Source organism: Geospiza fortis, unplaced genomic scaffold (genome assembly GCF_000277835.1).
Source record: "Geospiza fortis unplaced genomic scaffold, GeoFor_1.0 scaffold130, whole genome shotgun sequence".
NCBI lineage: Eukaryota > Metazoa > Chordata > Aves > Passeriformes > Thraupidae > Geospiza > Geospiza fortis.
In genome coordinates this window covers 1402119-1416545 of record NW_005054300.1, presented here as the reverse complement: position 1 = coordinate 1416545, position 14427 = coordinate 1402119, and the positions used below count along the sequence as shown (strand labels likewise).

The 14427-nt window shown below is 37.6% G+C and overlaps 1 protein-coding gene across 2 annotated transcripts in view; it reads right to left on the bottom strand.

The window, feature by feature from the left end:
• GPAM (glycerol-3-phosphate acyltransferase, mitochondrial) overlaps window positions 1–14427 on the bottom strand; it is a 28164-nt gene that overhangs the window by 9092 nt on the left and 4645 nt on the right. For both annotated transcript variants that reach the window (XM_005416375.2, XM_031063297.1), the window contains exons 3-13: window positions 13919–13992; window positions 10928–11041; window positions 9543–9692; window positions 8809–8905; window positions 7638–7774; window positions 6222–6321; window positions 5280–5492; window positions 4787–4900; window positions 2756–2841; window positions 1690–1805; window positions 831–901 (exon numbers count right to left, since the gene is read on the bottom strand). In XM_005416375.2, coding sequence (XP_005416432.1) covers window positions 831–901; window positions 1690–1805; window positions 2756–2841; window positions 4787–4900; window positions 5280–5492; window positions 6222–6321; window positions 7638–7774; window positions 8809–8905; window positions 9543–9692; window positions 10928–11041; window positions 13919–13992 — 1272 coding nt within the window. The remainder of the gene's footprint in view (window positions 1–830; window positions 902–1689; window positions 1806–2755; window positions 2842–4786; window positions 4901–5279; window positions 5493–6221; window positions 6322–7637; window positions 7775–8808; window positions 8906–9542; window positions 9693–10927; window positions 11042–13918; window positions 13993–14427) is intronic.

The following is a 14427-nucleotide window of genomic DNA, read 5'->3' as shown; positions in this document are numbered from 1 at the left end:
TATCATGTTAGAAGCATCATGATTCCATTACCTATGCTTTTAAGTGAATGATTAATTAGTTGGGAATATTGCACTTAACAGAATGGAACAACTGGTGTGGAACATGAGGAAAAGACTTTCCTCAGGCACCTCCTCTTCTTGTTTTCTCTCAAGATGGAGGCAGATCACATTATAAAATGCTTATTTGATTCCACTATTTTAGGAAATTTGAAAGACTAGACTGATGAGAATGGTAACACTTCCTCCACAAGCAGGATCATACAAGTGACCAATATTTTTCCATTTGTTCTCAATTTACGAGCAATAAAATCTTCAGACTTGAAGGACTTTTAGAAAAAATACAAAACAAACTTGTAGGAGGAAAAAAAAATTCTTCAAACTTTCATGCACAAGACTTCAGGTAAACATTAGTTTCATTCTGCTATTGTGATAGATTACTTTAGTATTGAGGAACAGTAAAATCAGTTTGGAAATTAATAGAACAGTTTCTAGAGTATTCAGTAGTGAATGTATTTTGAGATCTAAAAACCAACCCTAATACAATAAATGAAAGCCATGTAATCTTTAAAAAAAGGATAACATTTTGAATTACAAAGATCTATTTCCACATGAGCATTTATTATCATCCCATCAATAATGGCTTGTGTTCAAGCACCCACTGCTAACTCAAATATCAGCACTCAGACTACCTGAAATCCACTTTAATTTAAATGCATCTTTCTTTTTTTAATCAGTATCATGCAATAGTAAAATCTATACTTTTTTTTTTTTTAAATAAGTTAACAAGGCCAAAGCAATGTTTGGCTATTTAAGCAACACAGAAGCCTTACCTGCCTGTGTCTGTACAGCAACAAACAGGCAACAATGTGGGTAGACATCACAGCACAGGACTTGTCAGCAGCTAGAGGTGAACAAGATAAACTCGTTGAGCATCTGAGACATTCCAAACACCATTACAAATGAAAGAATACCCACTATTTAAAAAATAGTCACATGGATGTGGGCACAGAACTGTACCCACTGAATAAAATACAAAAGTGTATTATGTGTATCTAGAGACAATATTAAAGTAATCAAAGTAACTTGGACCAAGAAGGCCAAATAAAGCTTAAATATTTACTAAGGTAAGCACTGCTTCCTGTGTATCTCTGGTACCACAAGCCACAGACCTACTGACTGAAGCATACATCACATAACCTGTAAAACCTGGCAACACTGGTCCATGCAGCTAGATGAGTTCATGTATGATCTTAAATAATGCCATTAAGACTCTCCAATAGATCCTTACATGAAGAGACAAGCAATGAGTGCATCAATATGACAATCAAGCACTTCGAAGTACAGAAAGTTTAGCGTACGAGTCCAACAAAAATAATAAAAAATCTTCTAATTGATCAGGAAAACAGTTTATTAAACTTTGAAGAGAATGGAGGGAGACAAAGGATGGACAATTGTCAACATTATGTAAACCATGAAATGATCACCTGGATGGAGACAATAAGGAAGTGTGACATTACCACACAGAAAATTCATGCTGTCAGCAAAACCAAACAGGCAGCTGACAGCAACCTGCTCCAGTGGAAGGTGTCACTGCCCATGGCAGGAGGGCTGAAATGAGATGATCTTTAAGGTCCCTTCCTATCCTCATCACCCTATGATTCTGTGGTGGTGATCCTCTTCAACACTTACTGAACAGAATGTGCTCAGCCAAGTTGGATATCAGCTCTCTTCTGAAGGGTTCACTGGTGATATCCCTGGAGTTGGGCAGAGAGGCTTCTGCACCTTCATCCACAGTATCATTAGGTCTGGATACAGAATAAAAATTAACATGATGACCTTTGGATTCTGATCAAAATGTAAAATAATATAAACTGATTTTTTTTAATGTACACTTAACTGAACTACAGCACAAAATACCACTACAGTCTGGTAAGGGCAGAAAATGTTACCAGCAAAAAGCTCTACCAACTTTTCCTGATTATTTCTTTGCACTGCACAACAATCCATGATAAGACTACCAGAAGAAAAATTGCAAGCTTCTTCTATGGCTACTCATGACTTTGCTGTAACACCAACTGCTCTTTTTTCTTCAACGAATATGGACAACAGTAAAAAAAACAAATTTGCCTGAAAGACAGAGTCCAGCTTCTCTACAAACTAGAAATGGTCTTTTGTATGGACTTACAGCTTTCTAAAGGTACAGGACTGACTTTGCCCCCACCAGGTTTGTATAACTTTGCCCCCATAGGTTTGTATAACTCCTAAAAAACCCAGCTAAAATGTCTATCTATGTAACAAATGCAGAACTAACCCTTGAGCAGTGTTCTGACAGTCACCTCCTTGAAAACAAGGAGTACTCTCTCACAGGTCCTATTTGCTTTGGAATTATTCCAAAAACCTTGTGAAATGTTTGTGAGGTTTAAAAACAAATCCTTTACTTTTCCATAAGCATGGCATTTCCCCCCCTAAATTATTGCATAAAATTTATAAACAAATCAACAGAGGTTACTAAAAAAAGACAAAAAAAGGGGAAAAGTCTACCTGAATTTATTTGAACAGAGCTCATCAGGAAGAATGTAACTCTTATAATAAATTGCAGTTAGAATTGCCTAAGTTTTGCACTTTTCTATAAACAATTAGATTATCCATGGGGAGTTCAAGCACTGCTTGGAATGTAATGCAGAATACTAAGATAAACAAACAAACAAATCCCAGCCTGTCCTCCCTTTCAACACCACCCCAAAAAAATCTCTACCTTGATGGAAGTATAGCTGGTAACAAAGCTTGTTCCAAAGAAAAAGGAGCAGGCACAGGTTTTTGGCTTTGGCTGTTTACATATTCCTGTTAAAAAAAGGCTCATTATTTTTTGTACTTTTTCCACCTTATTCTTGCATTCAACTGATAATGCTGTTACAGGAAAAAGGCAATTATTCAAAAATATAACTGATTAAAAATAGCTCACACTAAAAAAGCAGTAATAAGGTCAGAGATATTAAAAGTTTTCAACAGCTTATTCACTTTTGACTTTATTTTATGCAAAAAGTAGACTTCCCACAGCAAGGAATCTGTACTTCATAAAAAAACTTGCAATTAAAACAACACATAACCTCTGTCAGCACCCTGCTGTGAACAACTCCTTTGAGATGAGTTCCACGATTAAATTAATGAGAACTGGCTCATTAACATGAATGAGAACAAAACCTAGCACCCATTTAGAACCAGCATGGAGACTGTAATTATTGCTTACTCCTGCCTTCCTCAAACACCATGAGAGAGGGAAACACTGCTGTACAAAACTCCAGTTGCAAGACAAAAACTAAACCCCCCAGGAAGCAGGCAGGGTACTGCATGCTTGGAATTCCTGAATCCCAAATTTCTCAAAAGCCTAACTCCTCTCCTTATAGGTTAAAATTTACACTATTCTGTTTTCAGGACACTGTGTTCCCTCAGTTTCTGTAAAGAATGGGAAACTAAAGAGCCACTTAACCTGCTGGTCAGGAAAACAGCTCCCTCCCAGGAAAGCTGCTTAAAAGACTTCCACAGCCTCTTTCACACACTCTTCTGCTTCCAAGCCTGTGCTCATAGAACTGCAGATGCCCAAAATTAACCCTCAAAGCTCACGTGCTTTAGAAAAACCTGCAGTGACACAACTACAATTACACTTCTGCAAATGTGAGCCAAGGCACACTTTAAGGATTTTTGTCATTTATCACCATTCTAAGGCACAATAAGGAACACAGGTACAAATGAGACCTGTCAGAGGCTGCTGGGAAGGTACAGAGTGATTAGCATTTTACTAGATTAAGAGGGCAGATAACCCACTTTTCCTTACACTGATCCAAGAAGAGTTGTTAACTCCCTACCAAGAATAGCCCAAGCCTTCTCCTTTGGAAGTGAATTAGTATCTTCCCCTACTGCACTAATTATAATGCAGTGCAGCCGGTCACAATAATTTCATGCTGTGGTAACTGAACCCTCCAAAGCTCTCCAACCCTACTGCTTTTTCTGAGAGAAGTAGGGCAGAAAGAAGAACACCTAATTAATTTGAATAATGTTCTAGTAAGTTGCTGTTGCAGTGCTTAATCTTATTAAAGTCACACTAAAAATAAGGTATACTGTGGCAGAATACAGATTAGTGAAATGGAGATTAGTACCAGCAGATTCTGCAAAGAGATCTGAGAAAATTTAGAGTAAAGACAGATACTGCCACAATACCCCATTCCCTGAGAAACTATAGAACAGTATACAGTAAAGTGCTGTACATAACAGTTGTGAACTAATAATGAATGATGACTTTCAAAGAATACACAGATTTTCATGATATATTACTCATGACACTTTTATAGCTACTAATTTGCTTAGCAATTTTAAAAATCCAGAGAGATAAATGCCCTTCCTCAACCATTGCAGATGTCATTAAATTCAACTGGAAAAAAGTATTCAGCTTCCTTCAACTCCAAATGTCTCTACAATGTAAAGAATTACTAGATAGTATGAGGATCATTTTAAAGATCGCTTGTTAAACAAATAACCCCATCAGTAAGAATACTTAAGACTGTTTCAAAACTAATATATCAACTCTGAGACTATTTCAGCTTAATACAGATGTGTTCAAAGACTCAAACACTCATCAGAAACAGGGATACTTTTGTTCTGCCAGAATAGACTGCAGCAGATAATGTTAGTGATGTTAACCCACAATGAGAAAATCGAAATAAATGTCCCCCCCTATTGAAACACCAAAAATGTCAAACTTTCAAAAAGACCTTCAAGGTGCCGAACTTACTCTTAAGGAAAATGGTTGTGCAAAATCTACTCTGACACACCCATAATTCTTCCGCAGCATTCTGAAGACTCCTCTAGCTATACTCCAAAGACTTTCATTCTTCTTAGGCTTGCCCTAGAAAACATAGGTGGTTGTTTTGCTTTCCTTCCACTTTGCAATTAAAAGGTTATGTGTAAAATTAAAATGCATGCAACAGCAGACAAAGCAAGCCCAAAGCTTTTGACACACCTTATAACTTCAAGTACATCTAGAGAACTATTTTTCTCTGTAGATATCCCCTGGAACATATTACTTGTCATGTCATGAATTTGCATTTAGAAGTGTGTCACCTGTACCTCAGCATCCCCTGTCAGAGACATTTTGTGATTCATGGCTCAACTGGAACCCTGAGTCCATGAACAGAAGACTAGCAGAACCTTTAACTACGTAACACGTTTTCCTGCACATCAGCAGAAAATCCCCTAGCCAAAACAAGTTGTTTGATTGCTCTTACCAGCTGCTCACTGTTATAGTGACCTTCAATTATGCGATCATAGGAGATTCCCACAGGTATAATTAGGACATCAGGAGTAGCATTTGAGAAGAGAGCATCCACCACCACCGACAGAAGACCTGCTCTAGCTCCAGATGTCTTTCCACTTCGAGACCGCGTGCCTTCCAAGAATATTTCTAGAAACTGCTGCTGTCTCAACAGCTCTTCTATGTGCTGAATACAAAAAGATTGGAAAAGAGAAAAAATAAGTATCTAATGATACTGGCATGCATATATATATAATAACATACAATTATATTTCAGGTGTATTGTTGGCAACCATTTCCTTTTAAAAGCAATGGAAGATCATGACTTGGCATGAGTACTTGTGGGAAAAAACCCCAGTAATTTATGCCTGACACAAGCCCAGACCTATGTGCAACTGAATTTGCATGAATATACAAGCAGTATAATGACATTTGTTCAAAAAGCATCTCTAGCAATGGTTGATGCAGTTGATTCACATTCATCTTTCCTTCTGGTTCCCCAGCACATCCCATCTTCCAAGATGCAAATACAGCTACTACACTGAATGGCACAAAGGATTACATCAACCCATCACGAACAGAGACTTTCATTGTGCTAAGTGAATCAGTGTAGAGATGCTTCACAACAAAAGACATCAGTGAAACAAGCATAAGTTAACTCAGAGAGCATTAATTCCACATTCTTTAATAAGGATTATGCAAGGTGGCTATCTGCTCATCCTCAAAAGAGCTGAGCATGCAGTTTTCTTTATTCTATAAATTCAAACCTTCGTACAAAAATGAATCCCCTTTTACAGCATAAAACTTAAGACAAATTTAAAGCAATAAATGCATCTCCAGAGTGATGGAAGCCACTTTTCCCACTTGCCACCCAAGTGAAATGCTACCTACAGAAAGAAAGACAAGAAATACACACCACATAGAGCAAAGCTCTGTACAGGAAATCCTTGCGACCGTCAGGGTTCTGATCCAACTTCCGACGAATGAAAAATCCTCCCAGCTTGCGGATCAATGTGCTACACACCAAAGAAGGATTATACTCATTGATTTCAGCTTGCAGGAAACTACTACATCTCCAACAAATAATTTCTTGCCCTCAACAGGGATTCAAATTACTGAAATTCTTAAAGACTAAACTTAAAGTATTACACTACTTGCACATGATGGGACTGTACAAATATTTCTCTATTTCACCTATGAACAGGCTTCTTTGCACTGTCTTGCTTCACTTCACTGCTCTGACAGGTCACTGACCAGGAGATTCTTGCACACTGAGATGCTGGTGACCCATGTAAGAGTTCACCTGAGCTGGCTCCAGTCCATGCTGTGCTGTACAGACTGCACAGCCTGCATGCCCGTGGTGTGACGCACACTCCCCTCAGCTGCAGAATCAGCTCACACAGCTGATTTTAACAGAGCAATCTGCAGGCAGCTCCCACTTGGCACCAGCAATTACACCACCTGCATGGTCCTGCATTTATCTCACAGTGTAGCAAGAAGTTCTCATGAGGATATCCCTTCTGCTTGACAGAAGCAATGATGAATAGGGTTGTTTTCTTGAAACAAAATCCTTTACTGGCTCAAAAGACCGAAGAGGAGTACACCCTTCTGCAGACAGGATACTATGTGTGGATCATGGGCCTGCTGAATGCTGCAGAACTCAGGGTGCCCAGGGCCTAAAGTAATGTTAGATTATTTATGCTAAACTTTCTTTATTCTGTTGGCACTAAATTAGCATTTCAATTGCTAATTTATAGGAATGCCTTTTTCACTGGGATTATTACAGACCAGCACCTACAGGGTGTAAAACATCCTTGATGTCAAGGCATTCCCCTTCTTTCCTCATCATTTTCTATACTATCCAGTCGTTCTTTAGATAGTAAATATGCCCAAATTCTGTCTCAGTGGCAAAACATGACCTAAAATATCTCAGGTTCTTCAGTCACCAGAAATATAATTTAAACACAGACTCAACTGGAATACTTTTCCACAAAGTATTATTCAACTAGTACTGTTGCTGCTTGTTAGCCAGCTCACTAAACTGCATGAAGAGCTGTCCATTCACAACTCTTTCTCCCATATCATCTTCCCTTAGTCATCTAACCACTTTGAGGCTCCAAAAAAGGAATATCCTTTCTACGTACCCTACTAAGGTTGTAACATAGCATCTCAGAAGGATGTTGTGATGCTAACTCTCTGAACAAGTCATAGGAACCAAAGAAGTTATACATGATGGCCCAATAACAGTCAGATAATTTTACACTGAGACATTTTGTGCGATAGATCAGATCCCACCACCTCAGTCTTATTTCAAACAAGGAGAGGTTATTACCTGAAGATGGGGATGTTGAGATTGTTCCCTGCAGCTATGTAGGGTGCTTTGATGTTATGGCAGAAAAGAATGAATGTAAGCAGCAGATAGTCAATGTGGGATTTGTGAACAGGCAAAAAGATAAGCGGCAAATTCATCTGTGGTGGGGAGAGAAGGAAATAAGAAACAAGTCAGCTGGTAAGAAACATGGAATATTACTCCTTTTCTTAAATCCACTGTTGGGATTGCTAGCATCATCTTATCTAAACTGATGGTATTTTCCAGTTACCATAATTCAGTTTGTATACTTCTGATTTTTCTTCAGCTGGGACAATGAGAACATTTTAGTCAACTTGTCTTTAGTATTAGTTTTCATGGACTGTATTTTTCAATTGTATCCATTGCATTAACAATGTAATCATTGTTAATATAATGGATACAAATACTCCCAGTTTCTTCAGACTCCCAGCCCTGAGACACCAATCAAACAATTAAAGTGATGTGGTAAATCCTCACTGTCACCAAAGTACTGGTATTTCTATTAGATATAAACAAGGATGTATGAATAGTGAGTTTCCCAAACACAATATTCAGAAAAACCCAGAAAAGAACAGGAACTTTTTTATTTGTTTCATTTATCTAATCAATATTGCTAAGGTAAATCCTGCAAGACAAGTTAATTCATTTGAGTATAAAGAAAATCGTAGCATTCAGGAGGTTGTTTGACCAATTTCAATAAATACTGAGAAACTGGAAACAGATTGCTAGTAAGAAATGGGAAAATGGGAGAAGATTTTTCTTGAAAGTTTTTATTCCAAATGAAAGTAAAAGTGAAAAATCCTGACTAGATCCACTAATTTATTGCTGGCTGCCTCAGCTCAAAAAGCAGAAATGATGTTGGATGCAAGGTCATCTGAGATAATCATTCAGCCTAATAGTTAAAATTTGATCCTGAATCAAAGGTAAACCCAGAGTTCACATAGTATTTTAGGTTGCACAACTCTAGGAGCATATATTTAATTAAGAACACTATTTTACAGTGTTCTTATTGTATTTCAGATACAATACAATTCTAAATGCAATTGCTTTTCATACTGACTTTAGCAAAACTCTCACAAAAGAGAAGTGCTGTAAATATTATTAGAAACTACTTCAGAAATCTACCTTACTGGATTTTCCCACCCTCCCTTACCTCTGTTGCTGCTTTGACCATTTCTATTTGACCTCTGTGGATCTGGATATTCCAGAAGAAGCTGTTAAACAACTTCAGTAACACCCAGCCAGTCAACCTAAGGGAAAAAACAAACACAACTCAAAAAACTTCATTTATTTCTGCCTCTTTTTTATATTGCTTCTGTATGACTAAAGGCAAAGCCAGTTAATCTGATAATTTATATTCAAACAAAAGTACTATAAAATCCAATTGCTAAACAAGGTTTTGCCTATGGTTAGTAGCCTCATTTCAGCCTCCTGCAGTTATGACAGATCTCGTATCAACCTCAGTGAAGGCTGTGAACTAGGAACATGACAAAATCATCCTTAGTAGTAAATGTAGACACCACAGGAGAAGATTTTATCTAAAATAAGACTCTCCCTGGGATATTTATATCTACAAATTATAGCACTGAATAGGCTAATGGAAAAATTATCTTTTGGTGTGTGATGCTGCAGATAGCTGTTCTTGCCCATATGAGCCTGAAATAACAAATGATGCCAATACTGGTCCAAGCATTAGCACCAAAACTAAGTTTGTGAGAGAAGGAAAAGTTTGTATTTAATCTTATCAAAAAATAGATTCCTTGTAAAGGCAGAGGACTTCTGCTGCATCTGAAAATGAAGAACAACTACTATTTTTGCTGGTATTATGCAGAAAGAGCTTGTCCATTCTTCCACTCACTGATAATATTGATGAGACATTCTTCTTACCTGATTAAAGCAGGTGATACATTTGCTACCATCTCCTGAAGAATTTTCCTAGCTTTTTTCTTCACTTTGTTGATAGCTTTAGGATCTGTCTGAACAAAAGTGCCTGGAGTACTTGGCTCAGAAGCTTCATCTACAATGGCCTTCTGGACTCTAACATTAAAAAGTAAAGATCATGAGACAGCCCCACAACAGAAGAGTCCAAAACACAGACAACAGCTAGGAATGAGCTACATATTATTACAGGAGTAACTTGCAAACATAAAAAGCATCCACACTAAACTATTGTGTACTCCAAATGCATTAAACTTGATTCAGTTTTATAAGCTCTAATTTAAGAGGCAGGTGATGATTGAATGTGCTCAAAGGTGACTACATGAAACAATACATACACAATTCACAGGTACTAATATTAAAATATTAAGGACTGCCAATTTTATGAAATGGTTAATAAAGTTAAAAATTCAGGGGGAACAGGTGCAGTCTCATTTTTGTCAATGCTTTCTTTTTCCTGCCACAGCAATTTCACATATCTCGTTAGACAGATTTATGCAGTTGCTATTTTGAACTTCTAGTTTATTTTTGCCCTTGAATTCTCAGTTTTACCAAGACTTACAGAATTTTATAAGGGCTATTTTCCCCCTTTAAAACATACCAAAGAGACAGTAAGTGGCTTTAGACACCCTGACTGTAGCACAACACAGTCTGCTTTACTTTTCAAAAGTAACACTATCATCTTCAGATGTGACTCAAGCTTTAAAAATTCAGGAGAATTAGGAATGTTAATGTAGGCAGTGTGTGCCCTCTGACAAAAGTAGCCTCAAGGAGCAAGCAGGTAAGCAGGTGGTTGAATTTCTTTGTGTCCAAAGAAAACTGAAACCTGAACAGCTGATCAGGGGCTCAAGATGCCATTTAAAGTGAACCATATGAAACAGAAAACAAGCTCCACAAAATTAAGGCTGGGTACTCCATCCTACAGACTTTTTCCATTTTTTGCTGCACTCTCCAGGTGTACAATCAGGGTACTCCAAAATGCTGCTTTCCTATTATTTCTGAAATATTGACAATTTCTGATGACTGCAGTGGTAATGACTTACATGAATTAGATAAACAGAAGTTCAAAGAGCTCTCATGTAGCAATTTATTTTTCTGCATACTGTCTGCTGCTCCCCAATATACACCATTCATTTAAAGACCTGTAATCCTTAAACCCTCCTCTTTTACAATTCCAACAGAAACTGCAAGCTACATTCCTGAATAACTGTGCTAAAGATTCTGCATCTACTAGTATTTTAAATAGTCTGATTTTCGAAACTTGCAGTTTCTAAATTAAGGTATATTTTAATGTACTAGAAATTTTTAAAAAAATTAATTTTGTGTTATCTTACCTGCTGCTATTCAGCACATTTTCTGTCAGATTCTTGGCAAACATACCCTTATGAACATCCCTCTCTTGCACAAAAAGGATGTAGCAAAAGCGTCTCGCAAGCCATCCTCTGTACCTACAAAAATATGAATGGTATTTCAGTATGATCCTCACAATATTTTGCTTCCAAAAACAATAGCATTAAAAACAACTAAAATACAATTAAGAAGCAAAAGTAAGTAAAATTTTATAAATGGTTGTCTAAAAGCTTCTGTATCTTCCAGTAAATTGCCAATATCTTCATGTTATAGACGAAACAACTGATGAATAGCACAAAACATCTGAGCCAACATCTGCACCCCGTCAACTCAGGGTGACACTGGCCTTGAAACACCCACAGAATCACAGGAGTACAGTGACCAAACCAGCATATACATTTTGTCTGTCCCCTGGAACCAACTCGCCAGCTCAGCGAGGCCAAAAGAAGTGATAGTGTTGATTTCCAATTTGGTGCCCCTTTCCACCAAGGAAAGTAAATGCCCAGCTAAGAGGTTTGTCAACTTCTTCAAGGAACACCAAGTCCTCTTGGGAAAGCTGCTCACGTAAGCACAGGGTAAACTCTCACAAACACTTTTGAAAATATGTTTGCATTAGCCATCAAAACTAAACCCACTTTTTCAGTTAGCTTTTCTTCCTTCACAGTGTCTTCAAACACCCAGTCCTATGTGTCTTCTCCATTACTTCTCCTAGCAAAGTTTTAGCAAGAGTATAAGGACAAAATAATCAATAAATCTCACTACACATTCAAGTGTTTAAGGTAACTTATGAAGACAGTCCCTTGTTTTTTAATTAACCTTGTCCTCTACTCTCTCAGTCATACAAGCAGAAATCACTTGAGAAAATGTTATTTGGAATATCAAACATCACAGAAGATGCCTGTGACACAGGAATGGCTTACACCCCTTCCCCCACAGGGGATATTCATCACTATTTCTCTCCTCACCTCTCTCATTCATCAGGCCAGCAGTGGACAAGCCACCACTTACACAAACCCAACACCTGGGACCCCCAAACAGCAGAGCTGATGTGATGGGGCAGAATTAACAGCTGGATGAAAAATTAAATTCTGGCAATTTCTAAGCCCAGAGCAGTAAGTATTATGCAAAACTCCTGTCCTGAGGTCTGCTGGTGCAATGCCTGGCTGCTGTTCCAGTGAGTGTCCCAAACTGAACCATGAGTGACAAAGCTCATGGTAGTTTCCATGCTGGAGCCCTGCCAATGTCTCACCCGTTGTCATCACTCGAGTTACTGATCTTGGCTGTTAAACCTCCCCACCACACTTCAGTAAATTTATACATGTGTTAAAAACAGCGAGGAAAGATGAGACAGAACTTTTACACTGCAAAAGGCCAAAGCCTTAGAGTGAACTGTAATTAAGCTGGGTGCATATGCACGAGCCATGGGCACAGAGTGGCATGGAATGATCACACAACTTTCAGACTAGCTATTTGTGCTGTCAGAGAAGAAGACTGGTGACCCTATTTGAATTGCTTTTTTCCTTTATCCTCCTTCTCTTTAAAGTTTGAGAGCCTTACTGATTTTTCTAGAAAGCAAAGGACATGCTTTCTGACAACAATATTTTTTGGTAACTATGAACGTATCGGAACAGCACACAGCTATTGCAGGGATCTGTCAAAGTGTGAAAGATTCTACATTCATTTTACAGCTTAGACATAATGTAGTTTAATTGGAAAAATCTGGTTTCTGATCATGTAGCAATAAGAGAAGACAAAAATGACACAGAATGGACCAGTCAAGAGACATTTAAAACTGGCAGTCGTACCTCAGATAAAGGCTGTCAGTACAGTTACAGCCTGCTGGCAAGTTAGAGAACCCCTCTTGCTTTCTAAAGCCAGGAAACTGTGACTATGTAGCCCCATGAGACATCAGAACTTCATTAAAATTGTCCATTTTCACTCTATAATGACACTATATTTCTCACTATTCTGAGCTAGATGTGTTTATTTCAGAATAATTCATTAACCCATATTTTTTTCTCCTAATATTTCCAATTCAAGTAACTTGGACCATTCAAAAACATTCAAGCATTAGACTTTTGAAGCTGATTTTTAAAAATTAAACAGTATTTCTGTTATTTTTCTGTATTCAAAACTACAAGCTCAACTCTTAAAAACCTATAATTAATACAAATTTAATTAACAACAGCTTCTAACATTAGCTTTCTCCCTCTCAAGCACACACAATGCTGCCTTTCTTTCCCTCAGACACTTTGGCTCATTTCTTTCAGGCTGCTGGCCTCTCTTTGTTTGCTCTGACTCTACAACAAACACTTCAGGACCTACTTATGCTAATGATTGCTGCAAGAAAAACTTAGCAAGCATTATTAACTTTCCAAAGAACAGAATATTTTTGCGCAATTCCAGTATCTTCATCCCAGAACACAAGATATGATTCCAATAGCGCAAAGACCCATCTTCATTTTTTAGATTTTTTTCATTTATACCACACTTTTCAGAAGCTGCACTCTGCCACTGAGGCAGAGAAGAGACAGATTCATAAGACATATTCAGGTTAATTGCCATAAGTGGTAATAGTCAACACCTAACTTGTGAGCCAGATCTGCTCAGTAAATTAAAGGGCAGCCTGAAGTCATTCTGCATAAGAGAATAAATTGGGTGCCCTCAATATTATGCTAGAGATGCTGCTGCCACTGGCATGAAAGGAAAAAAATCTTTTTTTGTGAAAAAATTCCAGGTTTTTTGTGAAACAGGTTTGACCCCTACACTCCCTGTCTATAACCCCAAAGGACTTTGCCCAGTTCCCAAATACACACAGCCAGATTTAACAAGCATGTTACTGAAGTCAGCACCAAATCTCTGCATTTTAGGACCACAATATATATCAACTCATTCTAGATCATAATAAGGATTTCTCTGTCATAAAATCAGAGCACATTGAATTTTAAAAGCAAAAGAAACACTTGTTACAATACCTGGTATGTGTTTCATTGATATATATGACATTACGTAGACCCAAAGAAGGAATACTAGAATTGAAGAAGTTATCCTGTAAAACCAAGAAAAAAAAAGATTGATGGATTATTTCATTACATAAAAATAGCTTTGTCTGTTACATTCATCATAACATTTAAGATAATACAATGTTTTTCATTTGTACTATAAGCAAAGCCAAAAGCAGAGAAGTGTTGAACCTGCCTATACAGTACACAAACTTCTAAAATGAAAATGGAATTCTAATCACTATTCCCAAGTCCAATACTTTCAAAGCATTCTCTAGACTTTACTGTGTGGTTGTACTTGTTACACTCTCCAAGCCACAACACTTCAGCATATTCTGATGTAATATAAACCAGGACTTGTCATAATACAGAACTCATGTTTGAGACCGAACTTTATTAAGCCACACTGGGCATTACTGTGACCATGAACATTTGATGCTCAGTCTGTAGCATCCAGTTTGTCAACAAGAACAGCCCAAGGG